At 42.2% G+C, this 21,171-nt stretch overlaps 1 protein-coding gene across 5 annotated transcripts in view; it reads right to left on the bottom strand.

The window, feature by feature from the left end:
• Window positions 1-99: 99 nt before the first annotated feature.
• The window catches only part of LOC100220115 (protocadherin alpha-C2), a 95,324-nt gene continuing 74,252 nt past the window's right edge, over window positions 100-21,171 (bottom strand). For 2 of the 5 annotated variants that reach the window (XM_072935281.1, XM_072935279.1), the window contains exon 4: window positions 100-2,027. In XM_072935281.1, coding sequence (XP_072791382.1) covers window positions 1,717-2,027 — 311 coding nt within the window. In that variant the 3' untranslated portion in view covers window positions 100-1,716. The remainder of the gene's footprint in view (window positions 2,028-21,171) is intronic. The other 3 variants (XM_072935284.1, XM_072935283.1, XM_072935282.1) reach the window with 2 other exon arrangements.

Genomic DNA, 21,171 nt, shown 5'->3' with positions numbered 1-21,171 from the left:
AACCACATTCAATACTCCATTTATACCCTTAGGTTTAGTAATTCACAGAACTTCAGCTTCACAGATTCTTACCAATAAATCCCAAAATGCATGCATGGCTTGGTTTAAGAAAGATATTTTACTTGTGTTTCATACACAAAAAAAACTGATAATCAACAGTGGCTTAAAAAATTAACACTACTCCACTTTTCCACAAGTGTACAAAAAAGAAATAATGAATTTACATTCAACGGTAAAGCTTAAAGTCCACTCTAATAATAGTTGCATTGACATTCACATACACAAGCACAGAATAAATATTTCAGGATTCTTATAAGAGCATACAGCATACATACAGTACTTTAATTTTACATAAGGAGTGTTAGTAGGGTCAGAAATTCATAATCTCATAGAAAAGTAAAACTAAAATCAGAAAAGGTTGTGTGGGAGGTAACACCAAGGTACTGCACAGAGCTAGCAGGTTAGTAAATCCATCTGTGTGAGGAGTTTGCTTCTGCTTCTTCATATTAGGACAGTTTGTTGCAAAGGTGTATTCAAAGTGCAGAATAATGCAAAAAAAAAAAAAAAGAGAAGATATTCTTGTATTTATTAATACATGCAAGAGGCAGCCCCCAAGTCACCCGACAGAATAAAGCTGTTATTGGCAAGTGGCCGATATAGTACAGATGTTTCAGGCAATTTTTCTAAAGCACTTTAATAGCAGCAATTGTAATTTATAATGGCTCTAGATTTGACTTCTGTTTGGGTTAAAGGGCATCATATTTCTTTAACATTTACAGCTATATTTCTTTATAAATAAATATCTCAAATAACAAATAGCATAGTTAATGTTACTTTTTTCTCTCTTTTGCATAAGTGTCGTGGAAAAACTCTGACCTTTTCAGAGACATTATGTGCAAAATAATGTGGAAATAGGGACACACAGCATCACAGTTACATTCCTGGGATGTCAGCCCAGCCCTTCTTACTCTCTGAGGGCTAGCCTTACCAGGGTAATGCAGGGCTTTAAGAGACAATTTTTCCAATGGCTTGCTTGGTAAAGAGATAGAATTTATGGTGTCTTAAAGAGCTGTAAATGTGAGGTTTCATTTGAAGCAGTGTGTACAATACGTCATGTATAGGAGTCAGTATTTCCACACAGTGACTTCTCAGGATTTGACAAGTCTGCTCATCTCCTTTCAGACATTTTCTCCCCAGCCTGAACATCTTTGAACATTTGTGTTCATTAGGTGTTTCCTCTGTTGCATATTTACCAGCTCTTCTTGCATTTTATAATCTGATCTCATATCACCTAGCTGACATCTGCACACAAATATTTCCAATCAGATAGAGGGTGCAAAACATTAAAACTTTTAAACCTATCCTGTAAGTGTCATCAAGACAGGAGCACAGGAACCACAGTGCAGAGTCCAACCTCTCACTGGCTGTACTGTGAAGATTCTCCTTTTCGGCGTAGGAGAAAGGAAACTTGTGTCTGCTTTTTAGATTCTGAAAACAAGCCAGAGTGGAGAAAAAGAGTTAACACCAGACTTAATAAAGCTTTTAAGACAAAACCTGTTAAGCAATTTAGACAGACACTGAATTTCCTGCTGATTTTCTCAAGTCTGTACACACAGGAAATTTGTTAACAGTAGGAAGAAGTTGGGATTTGCTACATAGGAGAAATCTGCCATTATTACAAAAACTGGCTAAGAGGGTTTTTTCAGTATAACTCCCTCACTGGTCACTGTTCTCAGTGGTGCTGTTGCCCTTTTCTTTTTTCTCCTGAGTCTTGTTTCCCTTCTTCTTTTTCTTCTTTTTCTTGGTCTCTTCTTTCTTGCCAAAGGTTATGAAGTCACTTTTGTCAATTTGGCTGTTTGGTGGCTCCTGCCGGATGGAGATGATTGCAGGAGATCCTGGGATAATGAATTTGTCTGGCAACTCACCAGGACCACCTTGTTTGGAATTGCCCGGTCCAAATTTAAAGGTCCAGCTGTTGCTGTTCACACCAGCTCCCACTGGGGGGGACACCTCTCCCGCCTCAGGTTCTGAAAAAGTCAAAACAGCAAGAAAAGCTTAAAGAATCTTTAAACACAGGCACTCAGTGAGCAGCAGCTTTCTGTTTGAAAGGCTTCAGCCTACAGTGAGTCTCGCTTGTCTGGCTGCTCTTCTGGGGGTTATCCACTGGTTCCTGTCCAGTCTGCTCAGTGTTTGCATGCACTGACCCCCTCCTCGTGCTGTTGGGTGCAACAGGATCTGGATCCCATTTTGTTCTTTTGGATTTGAAGTGTTTGGAGTAAGAGATCACTGTGATGCAGCCCACTGTAGTGTTTTATAGCCAGAAATGCAAGCACGTGTATTGCATGGCAAAAGGGTGTGTTTGAGGGTTAGAAGAGTGGCCAGGGCAGGGGGTGACAGCCTTGGCATTATGTACATCCAGGTAGGTATTGTAGCAAACCATCCTGTGATGGATGTGTCCAGGAATCCTCGTGCAGGGGAAGAAGGGACAGTGTCAAGAGGGTGGAATGGAGCCAAGCTCTGCTCAGTGGTGCCGAGTAACAGGACAAGAGGGGAATCCAGGAATGGATGCCCAGGAAGTTCCACCTGAACACGAGGAAGAACTTCTTTCCCGTGCAGTGACTGAGCACTGAACAGATTGCCCAGAGAGGCTGTGGGGTTCCCCCCACTGGAGATATTCCAGAACCATCTGGATGCAATCCTGTGCCATGTGCTTTGCTTGAACAGGGAGGTTAGACCAGATGAGCCACTGTGGTCCCTTCCAAGCTGACCCATTGTGTGACTCTGAGCTGGTGCATCCCAGAGAGGAGCCTGAGGCCAACCAGCATGTGTGTTTGTGTGTAGGTATGGATGCAATGTGGCTGAGCAGCAGACACAGCCCCAGAGCAAAACCAGAAAGAACTGAATAGACTGGGCAGAGACACTGCAGGACTGCTTCCATCAGGGAGCACAGTCTGGTCTCAGAAATATTCATGGTCTTCACAGAATCATAGAATACCCTGATATTCTCTCCAGATCACAGTGTTTTATACAGGCAAATATAAAGTGAAGTTCTATCCCCAGTTTTAGGCTTGCAGGATGAAGTAAGTTTTAACTTTGTTTCCATTATTTTGATTAGATTGAGTTAATCAGATTGAAATGTCTGCCTATGTTGCTCTGAAAAGGACAAATTTCTAGCAAAATAAAATGTTACAGAATTAGGTTTTCCTGTGAGAGAAAGCCTTTAGACTTTGTTGTTTTCTTTCCTTTTATACTTTGAACATTTGTTGTAATTTACATAACTGCCAATTTTGAATAGGAACAGCATATCTATTTTAATGTGTCATGGTAAGTGTTTTAACAACTGTGATCAGAGGAAAGCTCAGTGTTTATGCACTGATGCTAAAACCCTCAAATCAGATGAAAACTTTCTTATCTACGCCCTGAAAGTGCAGTAACAAAACATGGGCCTTTCACCCTTGTAAGACTCTTAGTCACACAGAAATCCTCACAATAGCACACAAACAATTCCAATACCACTGATCTGATTAAATCTCAGCATCACGAGACAATATCTCCATTGTCCACATGAAGAGGCAAAGATGTCTGGGGTAAAGAAGGAGGGGAAACTGTGCTGGAAAACCATTTCAGAGGGATTCCATGTCCCTTGGAAGAAGAGACAAGGACACTGGATGGGGGAGAAGAAAAGGAGAAGTCCAAGGTTTCCTGCTGGTTAAAGAGGGCAGGAAGAGAAAACAAAGCAGACATTCTAGAGGGAGATCCCCAATGTTTTTCCAGCAAACCCCTGGTACTGGCTGCTCTGTATCCCTGCAGCTATAATGAAGAATGCTGTATTAACTTCAACAGCTCCTGTATTTCTTAGTCTTTAATGATTCTTCATCTTCTCTTATGTTGCTTGTACAATTTTCTATTTTATGAAACAAATGGTGTGTGGTGCATGCAGACATAAGGCTCTGCTTTTAGGTTCAAAAGCTGAAAAGACATTTTTTTGCTGCCTGATAAACTTTCTCCTGCCTGGCAGCAAAACAAGGCTGGGAAGCTGGATTCCTTTTTTAAGCTTTCCTGTAGTGATGCAGCAGGTCCACGTACAAAGCCCAATAAATGTGTGTACAAAACACATCAGAACCATCTCTGAAGCCATCTGTGTGAGAGGTTTGGCACATGAAATCTTTGGCATCTCTGAACCTCCACGGCACATGGACATGACAGGGCTGCTTTTACAATGTGATATTTAATCAAGAACTAGAAGACACTGTACATGTCTTTTCACCCTAAGATTGTATTTAATGATGAAGAAGCTTTGACTTTCTGTTCTTTCCAGGAGCTGCTGACATTGTTTTAGTGACTTTAACCTCTCGAGTCTCAAACAGCTTTTCTGAAGTTATTATTAATGTAAAAGTTCCTCTGTTTTATCACTTGTAGCTTTTCTGTACATTTCCTATGGTCCTAAGTATCAGCTTTTGATTTTTTACATGTTTCCTGTAAGTAACAACTATGTTCTAGAAAGCCCTTTCATAATAAATGCATTAATATGAACCAGCTCTCATTTCTGCTTAATAAATTGTTTTGTTCAGGTATCTTTTATATCACTTTTGTTTCTCTGAGATGATAAACTACAAAGGTGGAAAATGTGTGTCTTGGCCTTTTTCCAAATTATTAATCAATTGTCTTTCTGCTGCAATAGAAAATGTGAGCTTTCATATTGCACATAATAAATTAAGCCCTATTGGACAAATAAATCCTCTCTTTCTCCCAACAAACCTGCACAATATGAATTCCAAACACTGGCACAGACCCAATGGTCTTTTTCTGTTCCTGGTAGGAGAAAGACAGATGAAGGTGACCTCAAATCATGTTTGACCCAGCCTTGCTCTGGCTGGGGAGAACCCTGTAGCAAAGAATAGTAGAAACATTACTTTGAAGAGTACAGGGTGAGAACTCTGTGGACTGCAGGGCCACCACAGCACAGCTGGAGCTGCAGTGCATGGCTGGGCCACTTTGATGTGAGCATAGAAACATAAAAGGGAAGGGACCCCAAATTTTGTTGGAATCTGTTGTATTGATGATTCCAAGATTGTAAAAAGTCTCTGTCAGCCCCGCTGCCAAAGAAGAAGCCATAATTCGTCTGTGCTGGTTTCAAGGTTGTTTATTCTGTTTATCTCTAACATGTTCTGCTGCCCTGCCGCAGCTCTGTCCTGCAGGGCAGCGTGTGGGGCTCTGCCCTCAGTGGGATGGTACAAACATTAAATACCACAAACTACCTGTGCTGGATTTACAATAACGTGCCAATATCTGTCACCTACGTTAGACAGTGTGTCCCCAGCCTGAACCAACAGAAAAATGCCAACACCACAGTGAAACATGGAGGGCATGAAGAAGGAGAAAAAGGACAAGACACACCCAATTTCCTCCATCTTGTCCCCTTTGGACCCCTAATCTAGAACCCTAAAATTTTACTTTTGCACCCGTGCCACACTTAATTATTACTTATATCAAACACTCAGAGCTTGTAATTCACCCTGTAAGATTGAAAACTCTTTCCATGGACAGAGATCACAGTCAGTGTCTCTGGGGGCTCTGTTCAGAGGGGTTTCTGACCCCTGCCAGGGTCCCAGACCTGCCAGGGCAGCCAGAGGGAAGCTCTGGATTCCTACAAAATTTCACCCAGTTCCAACCCCCGCTATGGGCAGGGATACCTTCCTCTAGACCAGGAGGCTCCAAGTCCCATCCAACCTAGCTTTAAATACTTCCAGGGATGGGGCAGGCACAGCTTCTCTGGGCAGCCTGTGCCAGGGCCTTACCACTTACCTTACATTCTTCCTAATAACTGATCTCAACCTACTCTCTGTGGGTTTAAAACCATTTCCCTTGACCTGTCACTCCAGGCCCTTCTAAACTGTCTCTCTCCATCTTGTGCACTCCCTTCAGGGGCTGGAAGAGGCAGTCAGGTCATCCTGAAGCTTCTTTTCTCCAGGCTGAGAAATCCCAGTTCTCTCAACCTTTCCTGGACAGGTGCTCCTGGCCTCTGATCAATTTATTAGGCTGAACACAGGACATGGGACATTGACAGTGACTTGATATTATCCATTTGACCACCCAAACAGAGTAACATGCAGGAATCCAGGGTATCCCTGAGGTAAAAAATCGCCCGTATGAAACCTCCTGCCAGACTAATGGGGTGCACATCCACACCTGCACTACTGAAATCTAATTCAGAGCAGGAAAATGACCCTTTAATCTGCTTCTGACTTAGCAAATCAACTCACCAGATGAAGTCTGGTAACATTTGTCACAAAAACATTTGACTTCATGCATCCAAACACAAAAAACCCATCCCACCTACCCTGGAATCAGGATTCTGTCAGATTCTGTCAGATTTTTGGGGGTTGCCTGCACTTATGTCTGGTTTTGTCCCAGCCCCTGAATATATTTGTTGTCCATACCAACTAAGCGTTTTAATACTCCTTAATACTCACTAAGCCAAAGAAAACTAATTATCCTTACAGCTGTATGGAGAGCCTGTATACAAAAAGACAGAGACATAGAGAATCTAATGAGTTAATAACCATAATTTCCTACAAGCGGGGCTTCTCCAGTCCTCAGGAAATGTCTCTTCTGCATGATTTACCTGAGAACATGTGTGTTTATCTGTATTAGCAGGCTGGAAGGTCACAGTTCAGCTGTACAGACAAAGTCGTATTTTTAGGCATTTCAGATCAAAGATAAATGTCATTTACTTCCTACTTTCCAAGGCTTCCTTAAACATCTCTTCTGTTTCTTATCAGCAGGGATTCAATAACAAAAGCTTTCTACTTATATGTCATTTTACATTTAATGAGATTAGTTGTTCTTCTCTTCCATATTTTCTACATCTTTAATTGAATGCTTCAAATTTGTTTATTAAACTTAGAGGAAAATCTAAGTAAAACAAACCCCCTGGTTATATTTATAACACTTAATTTAAAACATTATACTTCTTTTCTTCCTACAGCTAGAGAGGGGGGTTGCCAGAGTTCATACATAAAAGCCCAGAATCTGGTCATTTCCTGGGGTAATTTTTGGGATTACTTTGGACCTTTTCCTTTATTCTCAAGGAATACTTTAGACTTCATGTTCAGTGACCAAATAATTAAACTTTTAAATGCTTGCATGCAGCAGAACCCAAAATCTAGGCTGCACATGCAGGTCCTGATATTTCTTTGCCTGTGTGTCTGCAAGCTAAAACAGGAGATGAACTTTTCACCCCATCCCTTTCCTACTCTCACTGAAATACAAATGTCTCAGAAGACTTTAAATGGAACCCAGAGCAGCAGACTCTGCAGTTGAGTAGGTCACATATTTAGCTGGCATGAAAGGACTTCTAGGCTGTCTTTCAAAATACTTTTTCCATCCCGTGACTGCTGTCTGAAGTGCACAGGCAGACTTACACAGAAATAAAACCTCCATATCCTCAAATCACCTATGTGAAAGCTGGAGGGAATTTGGTATGGTGCAGAGCTAATGCTTTTTCTCTTCCAGAGGCATTTATTGGTCATGTAGTTAGCCCTCTACCTCTCACAGGACTTGAAAAACATAAAAACCCTGGTCAACAGGCACTGGTTCAACAAGTTCTAATTGCTCTGAAACACCTGATTTCCTGCACAGTGTCAGATATAGAGGGTCATGTCTGCCCAGAGAAGCGATGGCTGCCCCTGGATCCCTGGCAGTGTCCAAGGTCAGGCTGGACAGGGCTCGGAGCAGCCTGGGACAGTGGGACGTGTCCCTGCCCATGGCAGGGGGTGGCACTGGATGAGCTTTAAGGCCCCTTCCAATCCAAATAATTTCAGGATTCTATGTGGATGTCACAGTCTCCAAGATTCCAGAAAGGGAGCAGGCTGCAGGTGAGCTGTGCCCCCTCACTGATGCTCACTTGCAGGCTCCAGGCAGTCCTGCTCTCAGCACACAGGTTTTTCAGAGGTACCCATGCTCTGTGCAGGAGGCCTGGACACTGACAAGTAACCAGATCCCTAAAATTTAACCTGTAGTAACTGTAGGTACCTACATTTCTTTTTCTTAGAGTGTTAGACACCTTTTTCCAAAATTCAGACACCAGAAATGTAGGCATCCAATCTCCCATGTCTAATTGAATTCATGCTACAGTCTATAAACAGACAGGCAGAGAAGTTCAAACCACCTGGTTTAAATGCTTGTTTTAAGAGGTATTGAATTGGAGACCATATCACTCTCTTTGGAGCCTTTCTTGCTTTCTGCAACTCCCTGACAGGAGGTTGTAGCCAGGTGGGGATCAACCTCTTCTCTCTGGCAACCAGTGGCAGGACAGGAGAACATGGCCTCAAGCTGCACCAGGAGAGATTCAGGTTGGACATTAGGAAGAATTTCTCCACAAAAAGGGCTGTCAAGCATTGGGAGGAGCTGCTCAGAGAAGTGGTGGAGTCACCATTCGTGGTGGTGTTCAAGAAATGACTGGACATGGCACTCAGTGCTCTTGTCTGGTTGACACAGTGATCAGTCAAAAGTTGGATGTGATGATCTTGGAGGTGTTTTCCAACCTAAATGATTCTGTTGAAAAAATCCAAATTTTCTTTGTTCCTCTCCTCTCTCTGCTGGAGACAGCTAACTTTTGGGTAGCTAGTGAAAAAGGAGCTGAATTCTACCCTCAGGAGCCAGGTAAGGAGCACCTTGGCTCAGCGGGTGTTGTACTAATGACCATGTCAGAGCATTTCGGAAAAAAGAAGTTTGGAACTAATCTCTTTGATGGTGACAGCCACAAAAAAATCCTGTGCAACTGTTTGCAACTTCCTCAGTCCTAATCCTTTCATGGGATTTTCACTTAGCTAGGCAGTGGCATCTTCTGTCCAGAAATGCCTGAGAGAGCACAGTCATGTTCTTAAGGCTGCCCCATTTCCCCCTTCAAAGGCCACGTTGTAGTTATGACAGCAATGCCACCAGTACAGCTCAGAACCTCTGGTGCAGAACTCTGAAGCACAGGTCTGTCACTGAGATTTAAGGTGCTGTCTTTTCAGATGTGGAATTTGCAAATTCATTCAGTTGAAGGGCTGGCTTTCACCAGCCTGTAAAACCATCCAAGCTGAAAGGTAATGCTGAGCGATGGGTACAAACAGTCTGAAATTGAGATGTCTCATACATTTGGGGCAAAATGTCTGCTCACAGAACATATCATCACTCAACCCAGGAATCAATATCCCATCAGGTCTGGGCTATCCCATCAGGCCTGCAGTTTCTCTCACTGACATTTTTCTCACTTTTGGGGAGGCCACATGGTTTTCCCCGACCCTGCATAGCCCCACAGCTCCAATCTGGTGTTTACTGAGAACAGGTGGTGCTCACTTCCCATAATGCGAGCTGCCCATGTATCCTGAGTGTCATGAACATCCTCTCCACCTCCTATGCCTCTGCTGCTTTCTTAAAGAACCTTTGTCAGAAGAGGGCTAACTCATGTTAGAACAGATGTGCCCCTGCTCAAGGGGGAGAAGAGGAAAGCATTTCTGTGCAGCTCTGTCTCCCTGCAGAGACATCTTTGTCTGTGTGACATGCTCAGCCACAACAGCAACTTGTTTTCACTCTGTTCCACCCTTCCCCACTTTGTCCCTGTCTTTAAAAATTGGTAGCTCATGGAATCAGAAAATAGAAAAGCTTTCAATCAAAAGTTCTATTAATATTAAATTTAAAGGAGATATTTTCCAATGTTCTTTTTCTAACCAGCACAACATGGGGGCTGAAGCCACTGTAAGACTCGGAATACCCCATCATTAATCACAGCCCCTTCTGTCCGCAGGTCAAAGTAGCAAAACACATTAATTAAATGAATTTGTTTAAAACTGAGATCAGGCAATAAGCAGGAAGCAAATTGCAGGGAAAGCTAGTCATTAACCTGATTTCCCTCTTCCCTGCCTCCTCCACTGATGCTGTACTGACTGCAGCTTCTGCCTCTGGCAGGCTTAATGAATATTCACCATGATAAAGAGTCTGAAACAGCACATCCAATGCAAACAGTGTGCACTGAAAAACCCTCTCTGTGTCATTTGGAGGCTCTCTGCAGACATTCTGGCTTCTCTGATCATCCCTAAGCCGTTTTGGGATTAAAAAGTCCATTTAATCTTTCTCTTTTTTTTTCTGAAAAACAAAACAAACCAAAAACTCAAACCCACAAAAAAAGAAAGCGAATAAAAACCAGTCATCATCATGATAAAATGACAGAAATAGAACTGAAAGACAGAAAACCTATTCAATCAGAACAAAACTGAACCAGTTTAACTAACACTCTGCCAAACAATCCCAAACATCATGAATGACTATGTCAAATTGGAGTATTAAACAAAACCCCAAATAATTCTCACTGTCTGCCCTCTCATCTCTTTGACCTGTTCTGCATTAATGAATCCGGAGGAATGAACAAAATGGAAACTTCTCCCCACCAGGAGCCTGTAGCTTTAATCCAGCACTTGGATTCAAAGTCAGTATCATAGACAGGGTAATCCCAGCATCCATTTGGGGAGATTTGTAACCCCCACACTGCTCCAACATCCAGGGGTGGGCACGGAGGTCACTTCCAGCTCACTCTCAGGTTACTGCCCATGTTGACACTGACAATTAATTTAAATAGAGATTATTTACCTCATTATAAAAACCAATCTTACATGGCTGTGTATTAACTCAGCTATCAAATAGCTCTGCCAGCATATTCTGAGATACGTGAGAGCATAATTTGATTTGCTGGCTACCACAGCCTGCTGTGGCCAGAGCACAGCTCAGGGTAAATTGCTTCCTGCAGCTGCTGAAGGAGCAAACAGAGCACAGGATCTGCAGCTCCTCTCAGTCTTCTTTGGCTTAAAGATGCTTTTCTTCCCATAAAAATATCGACTTTTTCAAGTAATATCCTTCTACTGCTGTACTTGTGCCCAGTCCTGCTCCCACAGGAAGAATTTTACCCCTTTCCTCCCCAAACTGAGGATTAATCTGCTGCACCCCTGGCACTGCATGTGCACACATCCAGGATGCTCCTTATTTCCTTTTGAGCTCTAATCAAATGTTGGACCTGGGGGATGCAGCATTGAATGTCTGCGTGGCACAAAGAGGTGATTAGAAAGACATTTCTTGCAATATAAGAAAAATTATTTTTGGGGGGTATTTCCCCATGTCTGCAGGCTCACAACATCTCTTAAAAAGAGTCCACAGATGAAAACAGACCCCCCCCCCAGAAAAAAAAAATCCAAACCCAAACAACCAACCAAAAAAACCCCAAATTATTTTCATTTTATGTGTTTTTAGTACAGTGTGGGCAGTTACAGCACCAGACATTCTGCCCTTGTTTTAATGCAAACAGTGAGGTAAAGAGCAGCGAATAGTGCAGGAAAATTGAAATTGGAGCTGGGGGCGGCTCTGCCCTTCAGTACCTGGGAAGGGTGTGGGCACTGGCTGAGGACAATGTGCCCCTGAAGATCTGTGGTGTGTTGGTCTCGATACCACAAAGGAAAGGCTTTTCTTTGCTTTCATGTCAAACCAGGTGCTATGTAGCCTGAATGTCCTAATTAAATGTCCTTACATGCCCTAAACTGAAAGACTAGAGCAGCAAGCAGCTACCCAGACCTCTGCTGAAGGCTGATTTTAGGAGTGCTTGGCAACACATCCCAAAAAGGTGGACTTTGAATCAGATCTTTAAAAATGTTTGAGCTTTGTGGCTCACATATTTTATATGTGACCAGGAGTGGGGATGGCACTCTAACCATTTTCAGGAGGCTTGTTCTGTGGGTGGGGTTTGCCTCTGTTATATAAGGCTATGAAATATTGTAAAGAGAGCAAAAGTCACTGCAGAAGACAAAGCCCTGAATGTCAGAAGGACAGAACACGTGCACTGCTTAATCTACATTATAGAAAACCAATTCTGGTTACTGTCTTCTGTCAAATTTAAAATTAAAAAAATATTTTATTCTAACATACAAGCCCTTTTATGTGAGAGACAGCAGGCTCACCGAGCATCATAAACCCTGCTGTGAAGGTGAAAAGGAGGAAGCATTTCCTGGCTGTTGCTGGAGCCTGTGACCGTGCCCTGCAGGCAGCCAGCCCCCTCCTCCCCTCCTCTCTGAGCTGTTGAACTGCAGCCAAAGCACAGACGTGCATTTCCAGGCATCTCCTGCCACTGGAGGCCACTCTGCCTCTATGGGGTGATACAGGATCCTCTTGGGCTCTCTCCACAGCCACCTTTTGCCTCAGTGCCTGTCTCAAAGCCTGGCTGTGACTGATCCCCAAAGAAGGAAAATTTTCCTAAAGGGAAGACAGGATTGAATGTTCTAGTATTGGATTTCTATTTACAAGGGCACTGAGTGGCAGGACAAAGGGGAATGGCTTCAAACTGACAGAGAATAGGTTTAGATTAGATATAAGATAAAAATCCTTTACTGTGAAGGTGGGGAGGCCCTGGCACAGGGTGCCCAGAGCAGCTGTGGCTGCCCCTGGATCCCTGGCAGTGCCCAAGGCCAGGCTGGATGCAGCCCTGGACAGACTGGGATAGTGGAAGGTGGCCCTGCCCATGGCAGGGGATTGGAAACAAGATCTTTAAGGTCCTTTCCAACCCAGGCCATTCCATGATTTTGTGTTTCTATGTTTTCCTGGACAGGGTTTGATTGGTTTTGTGTCCATCTTGGAGAGTGAACACTGCTAAGAGAATTAACTTAAATTCTGTCCCTCCCTCCTGCTTCCCCTCAAGAAAACTTAATCAATTACCAACCTTTACAGCTCTGAAAACCTTCCACAGGTACCCTTACCTGAGCACAGCCCACATTACTGCAGATGCACAAACAGCAGAGCCCAGCACAACTCCCAAAACCAAGTGGGGCAGGCAAGAGAGAATCCCCTCTATTTAACTGAGCACAATTAATAGAAAGACAGTAACTATGGAAACTTGAAGCATCAATTTTAGCCTTTCAAGGCAGAATCTAATTTTAACCAACTAATTGGGTGCTTGAAGTGGTAGTGAAAGAAAAAGGGACACATTTTTGTCAGTGCTCTTAGAGGCATCTATTTTAAACATGAATGAATGTGTGAGCTTCACCACTTCCAGAGGACAGGATAGTAATGGAGCAGGGACTCATGAGAAATGGTCTTAGAGATAATTTTTTCTTACTTTCTTCATCATCTTTAGCTTACAGACTTCAACCATTCCTCTTAGGCTCTCACCCCAGTATCCCAAACCATTCCAATCTCCAGGCCAGATGATTATAGGGTAAAGCTTTCTGTTTGGATATTCTTTCAAAAACTCCCAAACACACAAAGCTTCAGACAGTGGGAAATGCATCTTCTTGTCTCTCAGAGGCTGGAGATGGCTCTGAACCTCAGAGCTGACACTGTTCCCTGGCTCCCTCTGGCTCTGATCTCAAATAAAGGGATAATTTACTAGTATTTTATAGATGAAACCTGAAAGTGGCCTTTTCTCTGTCTATGAAGGGAAGAAATGGTACTATTAATGTTTAATTTAGTTTGATTTTGTTATCCCCAACTGATTTCATAATATTAAAAGTAAACTATACCATACAGGTACATAAAATGAATTTAGACCTACAAATCCTTTAGCTGACCTACTTTGACTAGTTTATCAGTAAACCTCTGCAAACTTCTCCTCTGAAAGCTAATTAACCAAATACTAACCAATGTCTATTTTGAATCTCTCCAACGTGGCTGCTGGCCAGCAACCTGCCCTAAAAGACATCTGTCACTGTAATACCCTCCACAAAATGGGGCTGTAAAACTCAAGACATCAAAAACCTCAGAACAGACTCTGGCAGTCACAGCCCTCTTTCCCTTCCACAATATATATGTCACGTCAGCAGCTTCCTATCATCTCCTGTTAGGATCACATCCCATTATTATTCCTTTTTACTGATATGGGATGAATGGAGCTAATAATATTCCACATCAGTTAAAAATGAATCTTAATTAAATGTGATGAGTAAGTGCTAATACAATATGATAAGCCCTCTGGATAAGCATGCTACATAATTTCTCTCTTTTCCAGACTCCTTTAAACATTCTTTGAGAAGAAAATGGAGGTGACCTTGCAAAGATTCCCCACATCCCTTCTCCTACTGCAGCAATAGTTTTGCTCTTTCAAGTGCTTGCACAGCTCACATTTGGAGGGTTTGTTCCCAGGTAGTAGGTAAATCCAGGTGCTATGATCACTGAGAGTCACCTGGGCCTCTAACTCTTTAAAGCAGATTTTTTGGTGCTGGTGAGGTTCACCTGCCTGACTGCTCTGGAGGTCTGGACCTACTGGATCATGGAGCCAAATCTTCTGTTTGTCTTCTGCTGCAGCTAATGGTGTCCTCTCAAAACTGAGCCAAAAGATTAATTACGTTTTCAAAGGATTTTTATAGGTGTAATTCTGCATGCAGATCTATCAAACCCCAGTTCTGGATGGTTGTTAAAATCCCATTTAAATGTGTTTAAACCTCCTAACTTGGTCAGTGCTTTATTCTGTTTGGTCACACAAACTGAAATCACAAACTGCTAGGTGACGTGTTGTAAAGGCTGCATAATGCTGAAACAAAATAAACTTTACAAAAAGGTAACTTGGAGGGGGGCTTATACACAGCTAGGGAATATTAAGGTGTGTTTACCTAAGTAAAGCTAAGATCAAATTTGGCAGCTGCTCAAAATGGATGGCAGCACATTGCAAAATGCACTTTAAGAGTTGCAGCTGCCTTTGTGACTTCTCTCAGACTAAACTTCCTTAAATATTCATCAGATGGTGAGTCTTAATTCTGGGAGGCTCTTTGAAGTCTAACACACAAAAAGTGGGTAGAGCTATCTCACTTGATCACTTTAACCACTTCAGAACAGACCACTCATAACCCCAGTGTACGAGTTGGTAAATTATATGCTTTGTATTTCAATATTTTGATTTTAGTTTTATAGCCCCAGTCATGTTTAAGTCAAGAATTGTTCCCTCATTGGAACAGTTGGAGAAATGGTTCAGACTTGTCCTTCCACATAAAATGATGCTTTACGTGACACTCAGGAACTGCTCATTTGTTAATGAACTCTCTTTCAAGAAAGGCTCAAATAGTTGTAGTAACACGTACAAAACTTATTTAATATTCCTGCCATTTCACTTTTCTGAAGGAAATATTAAAAATTGAAGAACTGGCTTGAAACTAACAGGAAGATCAAATCTGGGAGATTAATTATTACACATAAATTGTAATGGATGTAAAATGTGTATCTGAGAGGAAAGAAGGGGAAATTAACTTTGTTTCTACATTATTGCTTAATGGAGGCTGACTCTGGAAAAAAATCCTACCCTAGTTAAATTGGAGATATTTTTTTTATTTGTGACCCCTTTAAATGAATAGGCAGGGAAAAAAATCAAGGGCAGACTGTATCTGCATTGATAGCATAGTTATTCTCCTTCCAGGAAATGTGTCATATGCTCAGGTAACTAGGACAAGTTGTCAAAGAATAGAAAGATTTAAAAGATCTTAATGTTCATAAAGGCTAAAAGGTGATATTATTGCTTCTTGAATGCTTCACTTCAAAGGGAATTTTAATTTGCCATGTGGTGGAATCCACATGTAGAATATTATAAAATTATTTTAACACTGAATTAAACTTTACACTTTCATTTTCCTGCTGTAATTGTGTGTATTATACATGTCCATGTTAATATAAAACTGGGTCATTTGTTTTGAGTTTCTGCAATTCTTGAGGTGGTGACTGCCTTCTAGATTTTACACATCAGAGTCCACTTTCCCAGTGTCTTTTTCAGTCCCACCACTACCAGGTCAAATCATGGAGGAAAAAATCTTCTTAAATTATCAATTCTGTATCTGGAAGTCGCTGAGTAGGTGCTGTCACAGAATTTTGAGGAGTGAAAGGGAGCTCTGGAGACCATCCAGTCCGACCCCCCTGCCGAGGCAGGGGCACCTGCAGCAGGTGACACAGGAACTTGTTCAGGTGGGGTTGGAACATCTCCAGAGAAGGAGATTCCCTGACCTCCACGGGCAGCCTGTTCCACTGTTCTGCCACCTCAATGTGATGAAGTTCTTCCTCATGCTGAGCTGGAACTTCTTGTGTTTTAGTTTATGGCCATCACTCCTTGTCCTGTCACTGGGCAGCTCTGAAAAGAGCCTGGCACCATCCTCTGACACCCACTGGAGATATTTATGTGCATGAATGAGATCCCCTCTCCGTCTTCTCTTCTCCAGACTAAACAGGCCCAGCTTCTCCCCTTATAAAAGTGATGCTCCAGACCCCTCATCATCTTTGTGGCCTCCACTGGACCCTCTCCAGTGGCTCCTTGCCTTTCCTGGACTCAACTTTGGTGTATGAGTTGGCAACTGCTCACTGCAAAGGTGTGAGACCAGCATGTGTCAGAAGGGGAGCACAAAGTGAAAAATGCTTCATCCTCAGACTGTGCAACCTGACAGTTCCATGAAAGGGGATTTTTTTCAGCAATTCCAATATACTCCTTACTGGAAAGGGAAAAAAAAAACCAAACCAGGCTACTCCTGCAGTCAAATACCAGTTGTGTGGACAGCAGCGAGAGCTGCCATTCATTAATCCCTGATGTGCCTTGCCCTCCTAAGCACTAGGTGTGAGTGGCTGCAACCTTAAATTGCTTCATATGCTCTCGATGACCCACAACTGCAGCACCAAATATCACTTAAATGTATTCCCTTGACACCAGGCTTGAAGAAGAAATAGCTTGGGGTGGCCAGCAGAAACACAGACCACGACAAGAAGGAGGAAAAAGCTCTATTTTTATCTCTTCCTGCTGACACATGGAGCAGCACACACTTCATTCAAGCATACACACAGCTGCTCAGTGGCTGGAATTTCTGCAGCAGCTCTGAGGCTCGAGGAAGTGCAGTCAAAGCAGATATTCTCTGTACCGAGGAGGAAAGACAGCAAAAGGATGCTTTGAAATGCTCTGGCTGATCTAGTTCAGTCTACTCACCAGGGAGGCAAACAATTTGATATTCAAAAACATGTGTGCGTATTTCCTGAAACTAGCACGAATATTTAATACCTCTTCTTGCAAAAACAAGATAATCATGCCTGCAGATCTTCCACAAGCAGCTACGGACCATTTTTGCCTCAGCAATCATCCAATTTGCATCTCTAGTGAAACAACTCAGTGAACAGGCAAAGAGATTTTTATTTCTGTGCTTCAGCAGATCTGCCAATTGCTTAAAGCTTAAAGTGTCAGACTTCAGACAGGGACAATACCTGGAGAGAGGACAAATATTTAGGCTCAAGAGCAAGGATCAGAGAGAGACTCTTCATCAGGAACTGTAGTGACAGGGCAAGGGGGAATGGATTCAAGCTGAAATAGAGGAAACTTAGATTACAGGAGAAATTCTTCCCTGGGAGGGTGGGCAGCCCTGGCACAGGTGCCCAGAGCAGCTGTGGCTGCCCCTGGATCCCTGGAAGTGCCCAAGGAAAGGCTGGACAGGGCTTGGAGCACCCTGGGGCAGTGGGAGGTGTCCCTGCCTATGGCAGGGGGGTAAAACAAAATGATCTTTAGGGTCTCTTCCAACCCAGACCATTCCGTGTTTCTATGCTTCTACTGATATGAGCCATACAGCTTTTAGTATCTGAGAGAATCAATTAACAAAAATTAATTATGATGGCTTAACTTTTTTTTTTTTTTTTGCAAGGCTTTCCCTTGGCACATGTTTTTTAGAGATACAAAAACAGCTTTAAAAAAGAAGTGAGAGGGAAAGCCAACAATATGTCAACAAAACAACTGTTTGCAGCTACTGAAAATATTGTGTTAATTGCTCAGCTGCTCTCTTCAGGGCCTCAGACTTTCACCAAAATATACCAAATGGTGTAAGGGGGGTGGCTTCACCCTTACTGAGGAGGCTCAGATAAACTCATTAATCCATGGACATAGCAGGAATCTTCTGTTTCTCCTTCCAGCCAAAGTCTCCTCTGTACAAATATGTCTGCAACTGCACCCAAACCTGCAGAGCTTTAAGGCAAAGCCCACTCTTTCCCCTCTATAAATAAGTCAGGAATCAGTTCATTCTCCTCCCAAATTTCCTTCCCACTCCTGCCTGCAGCTTTGATTTCATGCTTGTCTTCAGAAGCCAGAGTGAATCACCCATTTCCTGCCTCCTAATCCTCACTCTGTCACAAAGCTCTGCAGGTTTTCTGCTGCTCCTCCAGGTATTTCTGATTTGGACTCAGTAAGAAAAGTTACATTAGGCTAGAAAAATGCTGAGCAGGTGGCACTACCATAGTCTAACACACAGAGAAAGGAATCAAGCTTGTTCCCTCGTGGCTGTTGTATTTTAAACACAATTAAATAATGAAGGAGCATAAATTACAGCCTGGATTTTCTCACATCATTTTTTCTCCCCATGTGGGGCAGAAAAATCCATGTGAGGTTTTAGTGTCTCCAGTCTTTTCCATGTGAAATCATGTCATAGCCATTCAACTTTGACAGGTCACTTTATTTAAATATCAGTAGTTTTGTGAGAATCTCAGGTTTCACATGGGAATAAAGAAACCCCAAACCTTAAAATGTGAATTTTGGCTGTTAACACACCAGAAAACAAACAAAGTCACTTGAGGCTTAAGTTTTGAATGTTTGGATTGGCAGCATCGGACTGACCCAATGCAATTTCATGGTCTGTTTATCCATGCTGTTCTCTAGACCATCATGCATTTTATAACAGGTGCTTTCCCTTACCCAGGCATCTGTGACAAACAGAACATGCTGCAGAGGAAGCAACTGCTCTCATAAATCTAACTCCAGTCAATGAAGAGCTCGTGTCTGAGAATCACAGGACTGCATAATCAATAATCATGGTCTGCAAGACAGCAAAAAATATCTTCTGATGGCTTCCTCCAAAGCTGTGCACCAGATTCTGGATTCTTTTTCAGTATTTCAGGATTATGCAGCTTCCCTAAAGGCTGTGTGGACCAACACTGTTAGCCTGCATAACTCTATCTGGCACTTGACCTGAATATGTTTCTCCCGATTAGGCAGTGACATTCTCATCTGGAAACTCTGTTTGTACATTCAAATTGTTGTCTCAGCATAAAGGTGTGCTGGAGTTATTCTGAAAACCCAGATGTGTGACACTGTCTGTATTTCAAAAACTTTAGTTATTAGTATGATTTGGAAGCTTTCACTCCCAGATTCCAGAATCTGCTGCACCTGATTTCTCCCAGCACACGTGTTATGAAGTGATGAGTCTCTGTCAGCAGAGAAAAAAACACTTATTAACACCTAAATAAGAATTAGCCAGTGGTTGCTAGCCTGGATTCTTCCAGATCACAGATGAAGTAGGTCTGCAAAGTAGGTAGAATTTCTGCCCAGCACTTCTTCTGTGCAGCAAACAGACCTCACTGCAAGGTGCAACAATTTGTTCCCTTTCACAAATACTAAATTGACCTCAACACCCAAATATCCCACTTACCTTAATTCATGTTGTGTATTTGTCATATTTGCCATGAGAATTGCAGAGCCTCAGATCACATCTTCTATATGGAAAAAAAACCCCTGCAACAGCTGCCATTTTGCAGATCAAATAAAGGCCATTCAAACCAAAATCATCTCCTGTCTCCTCAGTTCCCCAGGGAAAATAGGACTTTGTATACAGACCAGAAAGCAAAAAACTCAGCCTATGGCAGAGCAGAAAGCAAGCTCTTCTCCACAAGAATAATTATTTTCCAGTTCTAAGAGTATCTGAGCTGACCTTAAGTATTAATCTAACACAAGATGTGAGTAGCTGTGCTTCCAAAAGTCATAAAATGTTCACAAAAATTACTACCACAGAGCTAATACAGCTCCACTTTTTACCAGGAATTACTCTGAAGTGTAAAATGGCCATTCTCTCATTTTGTGCATGCTACATGCTGGCTGATAAGAGTTTTTGAAGGCTCAAAAGCTGCTCCAGCATTACATAATCACAGAATTAAACAAAATCAAATCTATAATCTCCATGGCTTTAGAAAAAGCTGGGCAAGAGGGGGAAGTAAGAAAAAAAAAATCACAACTCTAATGATGTATCAAAAATAAGTTTAATTTTTTAAAAAATTAGATGATGTTTAACTACTGAGCTCTGTACATGGGATTGGTAATAATTACTTTTCAAGAGTCTTCTCAAGTATAATGCTCTGCACAGCTCAAAGGAAAGGTTATTGCCACGAACTCAAAGTGGTAGAGCAAATATTTAATTACTGTTTAATTCAACTCCCAGGCTGCACCTCAACAGTACAGTCCAATGCAATCTTGCTCCCTTTAGCCAGAATCCATTAGCATATTACCTAAATCCCAAATAGTAGTATCAAAGACCGAGAAAATGTTTGGAAAAAAAAACATTCTTTGGCTTTCTAGGCACTGCATATCATTTTGGAAAGACATCAGCTAAGTTGGGTGATTGAGATTTAAAAAAATTTTAAAGCTACAGATAATCAGGGTCTTCAATTAAAAGTCTTCTCACCACCACAACCTCAGCATTTTAGTTTTTTAACAGAAGCAGGTGCAGGTCAGAGGATGACTGGTCAGCCCATGCAAGGAGAGGACAATCACTTAACTTGAGCAGCTTCACTTTCCATGGAAAGCACTGGATAAACATTCATGGAAGATTTTCCCTCATTTTCAGGACTCCAGCTGGCTACAGACCCCCTACTCCCACTTCTAGGGTATGAGATGAGGATTTTTCTCTGGACTTGCTATCTTTCCAAATAAAAGGTAGTTCAGTGACATTGGTGCTATTTAGATGCCTAGTTCCTCTATTGTCTGCATGTATCAACACATTTTGTTTTTCAAGCCCTAATGCCCTTAAGCACTTACTCCCAGAAATGCCTCCTAAAGGCTGAGGCAAAGACAGACAGACAGTTCTGTCTGGCAGAACAAAGTCCTGCCACCACAGTCAGGAAATCCTGCCCTGGGCAGGTCACTGTCCTCAGATGGTGGAAATAGCTGACATTATTATCAATGGGCTGCCAGTGATGATTCTCAGCTTACCCACAAATTTTACAATAGTTATTTAGTTGTGGATTTGCTTTCTATTGTAATGAAGATAACATTTCCCTTTCTTCTCACACTCTGTTCTTTCTACAGTGCTATTACTGCATGATGGCCATTGCATTTCCGTAGTTTCATGAACAGTGGGCTCTGTTTTGACTTCAGCTTGCTCTTAG

This window comes from Taeniopygia guttata, chromosome 13 (genome assembly GCF_048771995.1).
Source record: "Taeniopygia guttata chromosome 13, bTaeGut7.mat, whole genome shotgun sequence".
NCBI classification, from domain to species: Eukaryota; Metazoa; Chordata; class Aves; order Passeriformes; family Estrildidae; genus Taeniopygia; species Taeniopygia guttata.
Note: the sequence above shows the minus strand (reverse complement) of the source record. Positions and strands in the feature narration are given on the sequence as shown.